This window comes from Pavona decussata, unplaced genomic scaffold, assembly GCF_977016875.1.
Source record: "Pavona decussata unplaced genomic scaffold, jaPavDecu1.1 SCAFFOLD_78, whole genome shotgun sequence".
NCBI classification, from domain to species: Eukaryota; Metazoa; Cnidaria; class Anthozoa; order Scleractinia; family Agariciidae; genus Pavona; species Pavona decussata.
The window spans coordinates 688,035-703,735 of record NW_028145496.1 but is presented as its reverse complement, the minus strand read 5'-3'; the positions used below and the strand labels follow the sequence as shown (position 1 = coordinate 703,735).

Sequence of the window (15,701 nt, the reverse complement as noted above, 5' to 3'; positions counted from 1 at the left end):
GTCTTATGTTTTCAAATCCACGGGTCTCTCCCATGTATCCGTCTTTATTTGAAACGCAACTTTGGTCTTCCGCCCACACGTATCCGGTGGAAATGGTTACCGTAAACGCAACTTTCAAAAACGCTCTCCAGAGTGGAAAGTTTTGAAAACACTGTTTTCGTGTCCTCGTGTGAACACCTGACAACGGAACTTTTTGAAAATGATGACGTCACGAGGTCGAATTCAACCGCCGACCATCGTTTTTGAAAAGTTCCTTTTTCCATGACCATTTTCTTCGGATTCGTGTCGTCAGCGACCAAAAACGGGAAAAAAAGCTTTCGTTGTCAAAAGAGAACGGGTACGCGTATACGGGCTAATACGATCAAAAAAACGCTAAATGTGAACAGAGAAATTTTTTTAAACGGGCAGGGATTGAGTAAACTGCGCTCAGTTGGAGTCAAAAGACGCATTTATTCACTTTTATCAAATAGGAGCCGAAGGTTAGGCCTTCTAAGATACTCTGTGACCAGAGCTTTCCAGATCATGTACTGATCAGTGACCATGGAGAAATAAACCCATCTACATAAAGGTAAACTATTTCAAAAGCGCTTTCTTTTCCCTGAAACGTATTCTCTACTGTCTCCTTGAATGGTGTTCCTTCCCCACTAAGAATGTACAATATGGATTTCCGACGACAGAACAAACTTCGTCATACTTTTTCCAAGGCCTGTCCGAGATCTTTCTTAAGGTCTTCAACGTTCTCCAGACCCACGCTGAAAAATAAGAAAACAAAAGAATAATGACAAAATCCGGGAAACTATTGGTCAAAAGATGACCTATCTTCTTGGTCAAGATTGTGTTCTCCCCTCCCCCTCCCCCTCCCCCTCCCCCTCCCCCCCCCCCGCCCACCGGCTCCGGCCCCCGGTTGGGTGTCATGAAATCTGAAATATTCACTAGCTCTTCATCAATAAAAAAGTAATTATTAAAACTGGATCACTGCATTATGTAATTCCAGGGATTTGATTGGCTTAGCGGCCTTACCACATGAGATACCATGCCCGAGAAATAGTGACCATTAAATTGTCTTCTGGTTGTTCTTGAAAAGCGAAATCAAGAAAATTAGAAAATTTCCCGATTGTTTTTAATAAAACAATTATTCCACTCACCCTTTTTGGTTATGAGATGATAGATAGCCAAGTCGGCGCTTCCCACCTTGTTGGCTAACTATCATTTCATAACCAATGCGCGCTCGTAGAAAGAGAAAGTCTTATCTGCACAGGCCTACCACCACAGCTGTGCAGGTGCATATAAATATACTTAAAGGTGGGGCACTAGGAATTATTATAGTGCAAGGGTGCCTTTTTTTCTTCTTCTTCTTTAAGAAAAACATCAGCGCACTATTGCAGGAAATTTGTACTGGAACTTTTGAAATGTCCGCAGCGACTTTTGTCCATTAGCCTCGCCAGGAAAGGAGTTCCATTTTTAAAGTGTCCTTTTCTTATCATGTTAATTTAAATCAATTTTTTGGGGTGGTATTGTCTCATTTGTCGTCCGTCTATGTTTATTACCAAAACTTCATAAGTATAGTTTTTTTCGAATAAACAATAGGGAGAAAAAAATAGTCACGAGTGTCATTCACCGTAGTTACATGTACGAAGGTGCAATTGATTATGCATCTCTATGTAAATTGCATTATTGTATGTCTCAATATGCCATTGACTTTCATAGTATGCAACTGATTTTCTATTGGTGTTAATGATTAACCATTGCGCGAGATTGAAAGTGCATTTGTTATCTTTGATTGTCCAAAGGTGCAATTGCTCATCCGTTGATGCTATTGAATGTTAATTTATATGCAAATAGCATTATTGAAAGTTCGTTCGCATTAATGAAGTTCATGGAAGTGCTAATGAACGTCTATTTGCCGTATAGTTTCAACTGTTGACGTAAATGAATGTATATTTTGCGTAAATCAACAGCAAAAGGTATAAGCGTCGGTGAGGACTTAACACATAACCCTTATACATACACCTGTACCTTAATCGTATAAGTGATTCGCTTAAACCTCCCTCCTGTCTATCAGATCCTGAGATATATTTTTCAGGGTGGGTCATGGCGCCTGCTACCTCAATTAAACTCTGAACTCCGCCCAGAGACACAGCAAGCTGAATCAACTTCACATTCTGAAACAAGAAATTAAAGTAACAGAGACTGTTTAACACCACCACCACCAACAACAACAGCTGTGTCTTCATGCGGTGTTTATAAGTACAATCTAATCACCCGCATGGATACAAGTATAGTTAGTGATCCATCACGACAATCATTCTAGTTAGGCTGGTAATTTAAACAACGAATGTTTGCCCAAGTTCGTTCAGACGGCTAATGCGGATAATGTTGTATTTCATTGGGCGAAATCATAGTAAGTTCGGACGAAACGCCATCGGGCGAAACAACCGCAATTCAAATGAAAAATAAACAAGACATCTCTGTGGAACAGATTTAAGTGTCACGAACAATGACATGGCAACCAAAGGCTCCGGGGCGCCGAACAGGGAATGACTTTATGTTGTCTGGCAATGCTCATGCTCTCTCCAAAGCTGTATCTGTCATGCGCATCTTTCGAGGTTTGCGCACGCTACTCGCTCGAAAATCGGCGTTTCACATCCGCCACGCTAGCTTTCCCGTTATAATTTGTAGACAGCAGATTGAGATTACAGTAGCCAGCTAAAAAGAAAACTTCCTCACCTCTGCAAGTCTTGAGGCGGCCTGTTTTCCACCTTTAACGTCAAATGACACCATTCCGCTGAAGCCCGTCATCTGTTTCTTTGCGACGTGATGGTGCGGGTGTGATGGTAGACCGGGATAGTAAACCTTTCCAATCTAGCCGAACAATGAAACAAAACACAGTCGTGTGCGTGAAGTTGTAAACACCTAATCCTTATGGTTTTTCACTAATTTCTACCTGGCATGCCAGTTGCGGCCTTGTACGCCCATAAGGGTTCTTAGAGGCCAAGAGCTTACAGATACCAGCCGCATCTAATGAAACTCAAGCCCAAAAAAAGGGCAAAAATCACAGTCAATCAGTGTAATAGGCACATAAACAACAAGGAATACACTTAATTTTGAGAGGCGAAGGCCATAACGGGCAAGCTGGGTTTAAAATTGACTCTTATCGGAAAACCAATCGAAAATTGGGGGTGAGGGTACACAAACTGTTCTCCCCCCCCCCCCCCCTCCTTGAAGAGGGGGTACTCAATAAAGTTTCACACGGGGAAGGGTGACAAAAACTCTCAGAGGGAGTGTGAGGGTATTTTTGGGTTCGTATCCTAACCCTCAATATAAATGCTAACCGCAAGTTACCAATACCTAATCTAAATTAAGCTAACCGAAGAGCTATTTATGCTAACCGGAGTGCTTTTTAGGCTATCCTAACCCTCAAAATATATGCTAACCGCAAGCTACCTAAGCTAAATTAAGCTAACCAAAGAGCTATTTATGCTAACCGGAGTGCTTTTTAGGCTATCCTAACCCTCAAAATATATGCTAACCGCTAGCCACCTAAGCTAAATTTAACACACCGGAGAGCTATTGAGGCTAACTGGAGTGCCTTAATATCCTGTCCGCTGAATATCCCATACTCCGCCCGGGAATTAATTTTTTCCTGCGGGAAGGCTCCGCCATTTCATTTTACCCTTTCAAATCACCGAAATGGTTCCACCTTTTACATGCATAAAACAAACAAATATGGTTCCTCTTTCTTACACCTCAAAGATATATGTTCCATACGTTACGTTTGCAGCAGGGCTATCCAACCTGATCTTTGCACTCTAATAACATTTCTGCCAGGAATTTCTGCTCCGTTTTTGCTATCCTGTAATACTTGGATTTAATTAAGTGCTTCCCTTTCGGGGCAACTGATCCGCATTGCCCACAAATCAAACCTTACATCACTAATCGCCATTATGTAAGGCTCATGACATATTGTTTTAATTTGAGAGACGTGCTAATTCATTCCACGAGCATTTCAAACCTTGCTTAACTTTCGAACAAATGACCCAGGGTGTTTGCATTACATACCTTTGGATGCGCTTCTAAAAACTTGGCGACTTCCATGGCATTTTTATTGTGTCTTTCCATACGGACATGAAGGGTTTTAAGTCCACGATGCAGGAGAAATGCTTCAAAAGGAGACTAAAACAATGGAAATTATAAAACAGTCATCCAAATTACCAGAAGATGTCTTAACATAACAGCCTGAAATAACATTCACAGACACATTAAAAAAATTCTTGCAGAAACATAACAAAAACATGTCATGCCTTTAAAAAACATGCTTATTGCCAAAAGTTAACATGTTTTGATTAATAAAAGAACTTTTACTCAATAGACTGTAACACAATAATAGATCTGTCAATCAACTGAATGTAACAGTGGTCGCTGGATCTAAGAGAGGGGATCACAAGGAGGAGCTCGGGGGTTTGGTGGGGACTTTTTGCCAGAGAAAAAAGGGGACAAAGCATCAATATTTTTTTTAAAAAAATTCTGAAACACATTCAATCCAGGTCTCCATTTGGTATTGCTTCGCAAAGCAACAAGCGGGAAAGCCTATGTAATAAAAATCTAATTGAACTAGCTTTTTCCGTCCGTATTGGGAAAATATTGCTCTCATTCTTTGTTTTACAAGTTTATGGACCAAGCCAAACTATAAACTTGCAAAAAAAAAAAAGAGAACTCGTGAAACCAATATTTTCCAATATGGACCTCACGCTAGTTCAACAACATATATTTTTGTTGTAACAGATGCCACTAAACAGATCATGACATCATACCTCGCATGATTATGTTATACTTACTATACATCCCCCAAGAAACTTGCGCAGCTCATAACACTGATGATAGAGTTGCTGTGACGACAGCGTCAGAGAACCAGCTGTTATATCACTGTGGCCACCAATATATTTAGTACTGTGCAAAAACAAAACCAAAAAAAAAAACGATCAGCCATTATTGATGCATGCTGAGGATTGATTAAAAAGGTTGTCCTTACATATACCTTCTATAGAAAATGCTACCCCTTTCACATATCCACCATAAACTGAGTCTGTTCAAGATATTTTGAAAGACCCTTTTAAATACCTAAATGACAGTTTTCCGTACCCTTTTCTATACTCAACTGAAGAAATCCCTGCTCCTTTATATTCCTACAGCCTGAAAAAATTAATGGTACCCCTTTCAGGCAGAATCTCCTCATGTTATAAGTCCATTATAGGGAGTACCCAACCAGCACCCTATGGCATTCACCATCATCTCTACCTTACCAGCTATGAATCACAACATCAATTTTATGCTGAATCGGCTTCTGGTTGAAAGGCGAAGCAAATGTGCTGTCAACCATGGTAATAAGGTCATGACTTTTACCAAGTTTACCAAACTCCTCAAGGTCCATCAGAGTCATCGTTGGGTTACAAGGTGTTTCACACAACAGAACCTGGAGAGAGAATTACTGAAATTAAATATCATATTCAGCAAAAATAACCAATGCAACTTGGTGTCATGTACATGTATATATCTTATTTGAAAAATAATCTTTAACCAACTGCCTGAGTCTCTTTAGTGGATGGTGGGTGCCTGGGATAAACAGGGGTTTCCACTGTGGCCAGCCAGCTCCTAGATAGAATACTGCCCCCATGGCTGGCAGCAAATCCCCCCAACCCAACCACAAGCCCCCATTCCAGTCACCCATCACACTGATGAAACAGTGGAAGTAAGAAACATTGGGGATGGGAGGGGGGGGGGGGGGAAACGCTAAAGCGACCACTCTGCAGACCGCTACACAATGTGCAAAGCTACCACGTACCATGTGATCCTGCACTTGTATGGGATTGACTGCTGGAAGCCCGCTAAGCTTGGGGCCGCTTGCCCACTAAGCTTGTGGTTAACTTAGTTAAATTACATTTACTATAACCAAATTTATTTTATTTTTTGAGTCCAAGTGACCCATACAGCCAATTATGCTTAACCAAGTTTTCATAGCATGAAGCAACTAGGAGTATTGCTACTCCCCCAGGATGTGATGCTAGTCCATTGCAGGGTTACCCCCAGCAGTATGTTGCGGGAACCCATTTATACACCTGGGTGAAGATAGACAATGTGGAGCAAAGTTTCTTGTCTAAGGAAACAACACAGCAATGAAGAGACCAACCTGGCCACGAACCAACGACCCTCCTATTACCAGATTGAAAGTCTGATGTGTTAACCACTACACCACTGGGTCTCCACCACCTTCTCCTTACAAGCCTCCATACATTACTTTATAATATTAGTTGAAAGAATTTCTTTAAACATCAGGGCATTTATTTTATTGGACAGACCAGTATCTTCTAAGGTGAACATTCTAATGACCCAAATGTTTAATTAAGTAGCGATACAGCATCTGGGAGAAAATAAATATTGGTCACTTCTGGTTTAGAGGATCAATAAAACAAACCTTGGTGTTTGGTTTCAATGCCTCTTCATACTTGGCCGGATCTGATCCATCAACACAAGTGTACTCCACTCCAAAGCGTGACATAGTGTTTCTTACAAAACACAGTGTACCACAGTACACCATCTTTGGAAGGATCTTTGGGAAACAAAAGTTGTAAAGTAAATATCATTCACATTTCATGTGCAATCATTGCAGCTATGAGTTTCATTCATTCATTCATTTCCATTAAATATTATTAAATTTGTTTCCCTTTCATCCATTGACATTTTGTTCACTCATTCCCATGTCATCTAACATACAATCCCATTTCAATCAATCCTGTTTCATTCATTTTTTTCACTTTTCTTTATTCACTGCATGACATTTTTAATTTCCTTCAAAATTATTTGTAAAAAGTCAACATTTTCCACAAGATCTTAAGTTTAACCAAAAGACAGGATAATCTTTCTCACACTGCCACTTATGTCCAGAAATGCACCTAACCCTGAATTTTAATTTGGGTACTTCATATAAAACAGGCCTTTTTATCCTTTTCATATGACTTCATGTTTGACAGAATTATGTGTGTTTTTTGTGAGAATTAAGGTTAGGGGACACTTTGTGATGTCTATCATACAGTTCATATATCTCATTAGCGTGCATTTCTAGACATAACCCACGCACACATACACACACACACTATCAACATTAAAATAAAGCAAACACCATTTACGATAACAAAATCAGCCTGAACTGTAAAATAGAAACCCCAATTGAAATATTAGTATTGCTGGTTTTTTTTTTTTCTTTAGTTCTGCAGTTTTTTCCACTTCTTTTGCAAAGTTTTCATAACCTAAGTTGTCCTGAAATTGGGTATGACATTGCCATTTTGTCCGAGATAAGTATGGGTTTTAATGGAGTCACCAGATTGAAACAATGTTACTTACTGGCAAATTTCTTTGCAGCTTTAAGGAGGCACAGTCAGAGAAAGTAACCAAAATTACAGATTTTATTTGAAATGATTTTTCAATTATGTGATTTACTACCTCGGATATACACAAATGCCAAGTCTGAAAATGAGTGTCAAACAAGATGCATTTTAGTCTGAAAGAGCATCAGGACTTGGGAACCCAGGTGTCCCATATACCCTTACTCAAATTCCTTGGACTGACGACACACACCTAAATGCTTTAGTTTGCATACTAACTATGTGATCCCCAGACTTGAGCAAAGCCATCAATGCCGTCGAAATTGCAGCCATGCCTGATGAAAATAACAACGTTCCATGTCCGCCTTCTAAATTATTGAGTGTATGACTTGCAGCCTCAGAGGTGGGATTAATCCAGCGTGTATACAACCAGCCACGCTGTAGAAAGATAAGCATTGAAAAGGTTCAATACTCAGTCCATTTTAAGAGTTTGAGGTGTATTAATAAAAATAATACTAATAATAATAATAATAATAATAATAATAACAATAATAAATATTATTACTATAGCAATCATTAATTAATTTTACATACTGCTATAATAATAATAATTATTATAATAAAAATAATAATTTTTAGTATCAGAGAGCTTTAGATTGTCTATTAGATTTTTATCTTTTAACGCCATTTTTTTTTTCTTTTTTTAATTCAGCAGTTTTCTTTTTATAGTTCCCTCAGATCGCATAGGTTACGCTGCGCGCCCTATGTGGTTCTATTTTAGCATCCATACGTTTATCAACTGCATAAAATAATTAATAATAATCTGCTGGGGATGCCCTACAACATGGAGCTCTTGCAGCAAGTGTGTTTGCTGGGGACCATCAAAGTTCCAAGAAAACTGCATGATGCCTTGTATTAATGACAGTTAGTAAAGGAAAGAACAAAACATGCGGAGGATCCTTATGCCACAGATGATGGCCCGATACTCTGCAACTGACTTCCTACCCAAGCAGTGACTGATTAACACATAAATACACTGTAATAATAATAATAATAATAATAATAATAATAATAATAATAATAATAATAATAATAATAATAATAATATTAATACTAATAATATTAATAATAATAATAATAATAATAATAAATGAACAAAACATGCAGAGGATCCTAGGCCACAGATGATAACCTGATACTCTGCAACTGACTTCCTACCCAAGCAGTGACTGATTAACACATAAATAATAATAATAATAATAATAATAATAATAATAATAATAAAAATATTCCAAGTAAAATGTTATTTACAGGTTAAAAGTAGCTATTAAAACTTATTTACAATTCTTTTCGATAAAAAAAGACTACTTTTAAGCACATTTTTTTTTTTGAAGAAAAGGGGAAAAAAATCTCATCGAATTACAACAACATTATTATTATTCATCGATTTTTACCTAAAAAAAACCCCATCAAACTATATCATAAAAAAAAAGAAACAAGAAAAAGTATGTATAAAAATCATAGGACCTAGATTTTGGCGAGGCATCTATCTAATTCGAAGTCTGCGTCTCGAACGTTGCTTCCAATTACTCTTCTGACTGTTCTTGACCCTCTTAGACAGAGTAAAGCGGACCTAAGGATTGCAAAAGATACTTTAGAACGTATCCAAGAGACAGTGGTGGCATAGTTCGCTCCTTTCTTCGCTGCAACTAGCTCTGCCAGCCTGTCATGGTATCTCTTGCACTCCTCTCCCATGCCGCCTGTTGTTGTAAAGACTAATGGTGTAAATGTTCCCTGTTCCACGCCCATCACTCTTTGCGTATACAATCTCTTCTTGTCGTTCTCGTGCTGCTTGTATATCTGCTTGAGGTCCAGGTCTCTATAAGAATCAGCGTTGGGGTAACATACCCGTACATCAAAGAACGCTGACCTTTGTCTTTCCCAAAAACCTCTGGCATGGATGTCTAGGCGAGCGTTGGGAGCTCTGTTAGCTCCGCTTGGAAGCGACTCTCCCGTGAGTTCCTGAAGGACGGGCTCAATCTCGACATCATTGCAGACCATGCCGAGCATGTCTGCCTCAAGGCAATTAATAATAATAATAATAATAATAATAATAATAAATGAACAAAACATGCAGAGGATCCTTACGCCACAGATGATGGCCTGATACTCTGCAACTGACTTCCTACCCAAGCAGTGACTGATTAACACATAAATAATAATAATAATAAATTATAACAATAATAATACTGTAATTGCGTTCAAGGTAGAAAGAACTCAGTCCTAATACAGATTTGAGTCGAGATTGTATGGGACAATCAACAAATGAATGGATCTTGGGACGCGTATCTGGCAATCCCCCGCAGATTTTGGCGGGGCTGATGACATCATCACCAACTTGGCAAAGGAGAGAGAGCCTAGGATCAATATAATTGAATGGACTCCCTAATCTTTAATTATTACTAGTAATAATAATAATAATAATAATATATAATAATTTATTCACATGCTATTTTAAGTTTCACTTGGCTCACAGGTTACGCTATGCGCCCTGTGTTGCTTTCTGATACCATGCATACAGACAGTTTTACTGCGCATAATTATAATAATAACATTTTCTTACCCTCAGCAGTGTTAATAGCATAAGTGCTAGCGGGGCAAAGGAATACTTTACATATAATTTTGAACATAACAAGATTTAAAATCCCATCTGACAGGAGGCAGGCAAGCTGGCTAATTTTATCAGCATGGCTGAAGAGTTGAGCTCAGCCCTACCAATAACAACTCCAGCTGATGGTCAGAGCGGCCTCTGGATTTCAAGTCCAGTTCTCTACTCAGCTATGAGGGGTATAGAATGGTCCTATCGAAAATCATGTGTCTCAGAAAATATCCACCCAGTCTCGAAATCTCGGGATTCTAAACAAGAGTCTCGGAATCTTGGGCTTGCTACACGTTGAACTGTCGCGAAGTCTCGGATTTTTGTAATTTGGGTCTCACAATCTCGAAAATTGCACCCGTACGTTAGCTGGCTTCCGTTGTGGCTTCCGTTGGAGTTTTTTGTCATGTCACGTACCATAAACTCGAAATATTTTCAACACTTCGATCTGCTAAGAGGAATTTTGAGTTTTGGGCTCGGATTTATTACAGGTAAAGTCTCGGGCTCGGATTCGATATTAACGTTTGGGTCTTGGTCTCGTAATGTTAAACAAGGTCTCGCAGTCTCGCAAAGTCTCGGATTGACCATTCTATACCCCTGCTATGCTACCTAGCTACCTAATAATCAAGTGAAATACTAGTTGAAAAGCAGACTGTCTAGACTAAAAAATGATGTGCATCATAAAATTGGTATGTCTGGCCTGTAAAAGTAATAATTATGTTTGCTTAAATTATTGATCTGAAGTTGTTAGTCATAAACTATTGTTAGCCTTATTTATTTCAGTGTGCCCAAATGCAATAGGCCATTTCTGAGTTACTTTTAACTTCATTGCAAAAGCGATGCTACATGCAAAGCTTTGTGTCAAAATTAGTCTTATTTGCAAATGAATGAAAACCATTTTTCATGATGAAAATTAGTCTCCCTCACTTTTAAAATGCAAAGCAACTCAGAAATAGCTTAATATTATCTACCAGAAACGCTAAAAAAATCCTTTTTGAAACTGAATAAAGTTTCTCATTCATTCATTCATTTATTCATTATTGTTAGTAATAATAATATTAACTTAAATCAAGATAGGAATTTTTGTATCTCATTAATATGCTCGTTTTGCTTATGCATAATAAGTTCAATGTACATATGTAGTAGTTATATTGGTTACACACATGTATGCATGGTAGTGACTGTTTATGCATGCATATTGAAGCAATATTGTTTATGAATGCATGTAGTAGTGATTATTTATGCATTCGTAGTAATGAACTTCATGCTATGTTCTTGAGAGTTTCCTTCTGCTGTTTAAATTGTGTTGACTGTCAGGAGTTCCTACCAGTTCTGTTGCTCTTGTAATTAATATATATTTCAGATACCACATTATCTTTTGCTTCTTATCATTAATATTGTTCAATGAATATATATTCAAATTAAGTTTATCATCACTGACTTTTTGTCTTCTTTTCCCTGTTCTTGTTATATTGGCAATGCCAAGTAATATTTGTTTGTAGCTAGTAGTCATTGCAAGTACAGCACTAGAACAGCAAGCAGCTATCAAACAAATGCCTGACCTGCTAATCTTAAACAAATTAATGTAACGTACTAAACTGCAACGATCTTTCTTCTATTTATTCTTAAACAGTTAATTACAATTCTTTTTGTAGGTCCTTAAACTTGGAATTATCTTCCAACACATATCACTGGTTCATCTAGCTTTCCTACCTTTAAGAAACGAATGCACAAGTTTTTATTGAAAGAATTCTGATTTGTTCATTCCGCACATATGCAGCACCATTCTGTATTTATTTATTTATTTTTGAAGGTGACCTCTCCTTACTTAATATAAGCCTGATGGTTTCTCACCATATCTTTACTGCTACTCTTGTCTTACATTTATCTGTTTTATGGCAAATAAATAAATAAATAAATGATTAAATAAATAAATATCGAAATACAGAACAAACTTGCATCATTCAATTGAAACTACATGTACATACACTGTAAATCAGTCAGACATTCCCATTCCTTAATACTAACAAGCTCAACATAAAAAATGGCTATTTTTGGTGAGTAAACTCAAATGTTTGCTGATAGCACACTCTACATACACTATGTGCTACTTCAGTGGGTAAGGTGTAAGACCATTACCACCCCTCCCCCCTCCCTCATCCTCCCTCATCATGAGATTTTCTGGAGCGATTTCAAATAAGAAAACACCTATATAATGTCATTTTTAACAACCAAAATCAATAGTAAGAATGATAAAACAGCCATTTGAAATTGTATTGTTTCAGAAAAGATCATTCTACACTTCTCCCAGGACGATTGGTTTTTTTTTTTTTGAGCCATTCTACCCCTCTGGAAATTCCAGTTCACCTTCATAGTACATCCCTATGAACAGTTTAGCTTTTGATCCCCCCCCCCTCCCTTCATCCCCTTTGGTATTTCCAATAGCTGTCCCTGTCAATATTTTCACATAATCACACCTTTGAACTTAAGTCTTTTATTATCAACGATTGTTTCTAATATCACATGGTAACCATTTTGTTGATCACAAGATAATTAATGACAGGGTTGCCAATAGCCACAAAATATTTTAAAATAAAAATTGCCTGACTTTTCCCTAACATTTCACTGACCTGTCAAACCAAAGTCCATGGAAGACAATTTCTCTACCATTAAAGCCAACGATAAAATCACAGAAATCAATATAATTCCTTTGTAGATGTATTTTGAAACAACATTTACCTTTGCCAATGAAGGAACACTTTCCCAAACCTGATGGCTTGCCAAAAATAAAAATAATTCCTTGACTTTTCGCTGACCTTGAAAAAAATTTCTGACCTTGCTGTGGCTGAACCCTGGATGAGCAGGACTCAACCTGCAGCAAGCCCATCTAAACATCTTTTATCACCTTTTGTGAACTCAAATGACATTTTTTTTCTCGGACAAGAAATATTTACCTTAAAGGAACTACCTCAGTGAAATTTTGCTGGTGTTAAGTCAAAATTACTTTAAAATTGCAAGTAGGCTTCCTCAAAAGGAAAATGCTTCTACAACACCAGAAAGAAGATTTCTAACTACAAAATTCTCGAAAGAAGAACAAGCCCTACTTACTTTTCAGCTTTAGTCCTAAACTGATGACTTCACAAAAACTAAATTTGTGAAATAGTGGGATTTGCTGAGATATTCTGAAAGAACACGATGAAAAATACCTCCTTGCCAAAAATCAGCGTCTTATTGCAATTTGGGGGTGACATTTGGAAGAAGATAATAGGAATAATAACCTTTTCGGATCATGCACAAGAATCTAGTAGGGCATTGCTTGAGTCTCTAAAAATATTGAAATACAGTCGACTCCCAATAACTCAAACCTTCAAGGGAAATTGAAAAAAGTTTTAGTTTTCGGGATTTTGAGTTATTGAGGGTAAAATTATATAGAAGATGACCTGAAGGGAAAGGAAAGTTAATTCAAGTTAGCGGGAGGTTCGAGTTAGTGAGGGTTCGAGTTATCGAGAGTCGACTGTATACATAAGCTTAACACATATCTATGTAACAGCAATTTTCATGTATTTGTATCACCATAATAATCCTCCAGTTCATTTTAATAATTTCTTTACTACAAAATTAATGAAAATATACATATTAACAATCAGCATCAAAAATACATATTGAATTTAAAAGAAACAATTATGGAAATTTTTCTATTAGGTATAGCGGAGCAATAGACCAGTTTCGATATATTAAAATTTGTCCTTGGCCACCAGGCTTAGGGGAATAAAGCAACAGATATTACATTTAGGCTCGGATATCAGTAATTAATTTCTTTTGTTTAAATCCCCTAAGCCTCGTAGCCAAGGTAGAATTTTAATGTATTGAAATTGGTCCATAAAATTTACATGGAATAATCTGCCGAGTGATATCAGAAGCATAAATTCACATACGGTAATCTGTAGAAGTTGTTAAAAAGATTGATTCAAAATCAATGACACAATGTACAATAGGGTGTTATAATAGTTATTATTAAAAGTAAGACTTGAAAAGTGTACTTAATTTATCCCAGCAGGTCTCTGACAATAGTGTTACATAATAACTTATCCCTTCTCCAACAACTACATAGAAATATTATTGCGAAGATCTCTCTAAAAGGTCAGTAGAGCTTTCTGGATCTCCTACCTTTTCTAGTACTATCTAACTGTGTAAAAGAATACCTGTAAAATGTCACGAAAGGCGATATAAAAAACACCGCCTGCTCCCAAAAGAACATGACCAATAGCATATTTTAGTATTGTTTTAATACTTGATCACTGTAAAGCATTATGTATTACTACAAGTCTTACTCACTTTTCCTGTGGCCAGTTCCTCTCCATGAGCTACAGAAGAAACTTTGAACGTGGATGAAGAGAAGATTGGCACGTTGATAGGATGGGGTTCTTCCACGGGAATCCACTGACTCCCGACTGCTAATGATTCGAAACTATTACAAAACGACTCGCCTTCTGCCATATCTTCCCAGTGTATGTCTCACAGCTGATAATGTGTTACCGTTCCAGTTTCCGTACGCAATCAAACAAGGTCCTTTGGGGTTGTATTTTAAATGTAAGCTCGTGTGCATGCAGTGCTTAATATAGACTGCTCACCACTTCTACACGTCAGCGACCGCCAAACGCAGCACGTGGCACCCGGCATTTTTTAGTCACCTGTTTATCAACTGTCACGTCATCATTCAAGCGGTATGTTTAAATTACACGGAGGAAGCCCAAAAAATCTACGATGAATAAAACATGACGATGTCGGCGTTGTGAGGAATCAGTGGCCATTTTGAATGATCCAGGCGTTGTCGACTGGGACCGAGTTTCGCCTCGGAACCGTCCCAGAAGCCAGAGCTCGGGTTGAGCTCGGGGTGGGGTCGGAAGACTCCGAGAAATTCCGTACTTTGTTCACGAAGAATAGGCACAGGTAGCCCAAGCTCTGCAATGTCACGGTGACAGCAAAATTATAAGGTTTTGTATGGGAGAAAAACGTTCGCTATTTGAAGGCAGAAGTACGAATGATTTTTGAATAAGAGTTACCCGCCTTTTTTCCGGCTATTATCAGTCTTGTGCTCTTTTTGGGCCAATTTAAGGCGATTCCAAGGAGTTTTCGCTCCACTGCTTTTACAATTACTCTTCTTTATCATTACCCAAGGTTGGGTTATGATATAGAATAGTAAAAAATGTATAACTAAAACTCCTTGGAATCACCTTGAATCGACTCAAAAAGAGAACAAGACACAACTGAATAGCAACTGGTTAAGTTGCGTATATTACGAACTCACAATATGACCAGCTCCCAATTGGCTTGATAGCTCAGTTGGTAGAGCACTCCACCGGCATAAGCTCGAATCCCGTTCAAGCCTAAATTTTTTTCAGGCCTTCTTTTCGCAACTGTTTAAGTTGAGTAGTAACTGCGAGGATCTTTCTTCTCTTTGATCTTTCATCCGCAGTTCAAATATATGTTTCATATACTTACATTTTATTTTTTAGGCCTTCTTTTGCAACTGCTTAAGTTGCGTAGTAACTGCGAGGATCTTTCTTCTATTTGATCTTTCATCCGCAGTTCAAAATATATGTCTCATATATTTACATTTATTTATTCATCCTTCACGGGTATATTACGAACTCACAATATTACCAGCT

At 37.7% G+C, this 15,701-nt stretch overlaps 1 protein-coding gene across 1 annotated transcript; it reads right to left on the bottom strand.

Annotated features, from left to right (window-relative positions):
* Nucleotides 1–430: 430 nt before the first annotated feature.
* Nucleotides 431–14,862, bottom strand: LOC146476204 (uncharacterized). The gene is made up of 9 exons (XM_085114742.1): nt 14,368–14,862; nt 7,656–7,814; nt 6,470–6,604; nt 5,301–5,470; nt 4,836–4,947; nt 4,060–4,173; nt 2,728–2,862; nt 2,017–2,162; nt 431–752 (listed from the first exon to the last, which is right to left on the bottom strand). Exons 1-9 carry the CDS (start codon nt 14,527–14,529, stop codon nt 689–691), a joined length of 1,197 nt encoding a protein of 398 aa, XP_084970868.1. The 5' UTR covers nt 14,530–14,862; the 3' UTR covers nt 431–688.
* Nucleotides 14,863–15,701: the final 839 nt, after the last annotated feature.

Coding starts and splice junctions, on each gene's coding strand:
- LOC146476204 (XM_085114742.1), bottom strand. CDS start 14,529: ATGGCAGAAGGCGAGTCGTTTTGTAATAGTTTCGAATCATTAGCAGTC. Junction 4,174..4,835: donor AGTTTCTTGGGGGATGTATA/GTAAGTATAACA, acceptor CCATTGTTTTAG/TCTCCTTTTGAAGCATTTCT. Junction 2,863..4,059: donor TTTTAGAAGCGCATCCAAAG/GTATGTAATGCA, acceptor TTGTTCGGCTAG/ATTGGAAAGGTTTACTATCC.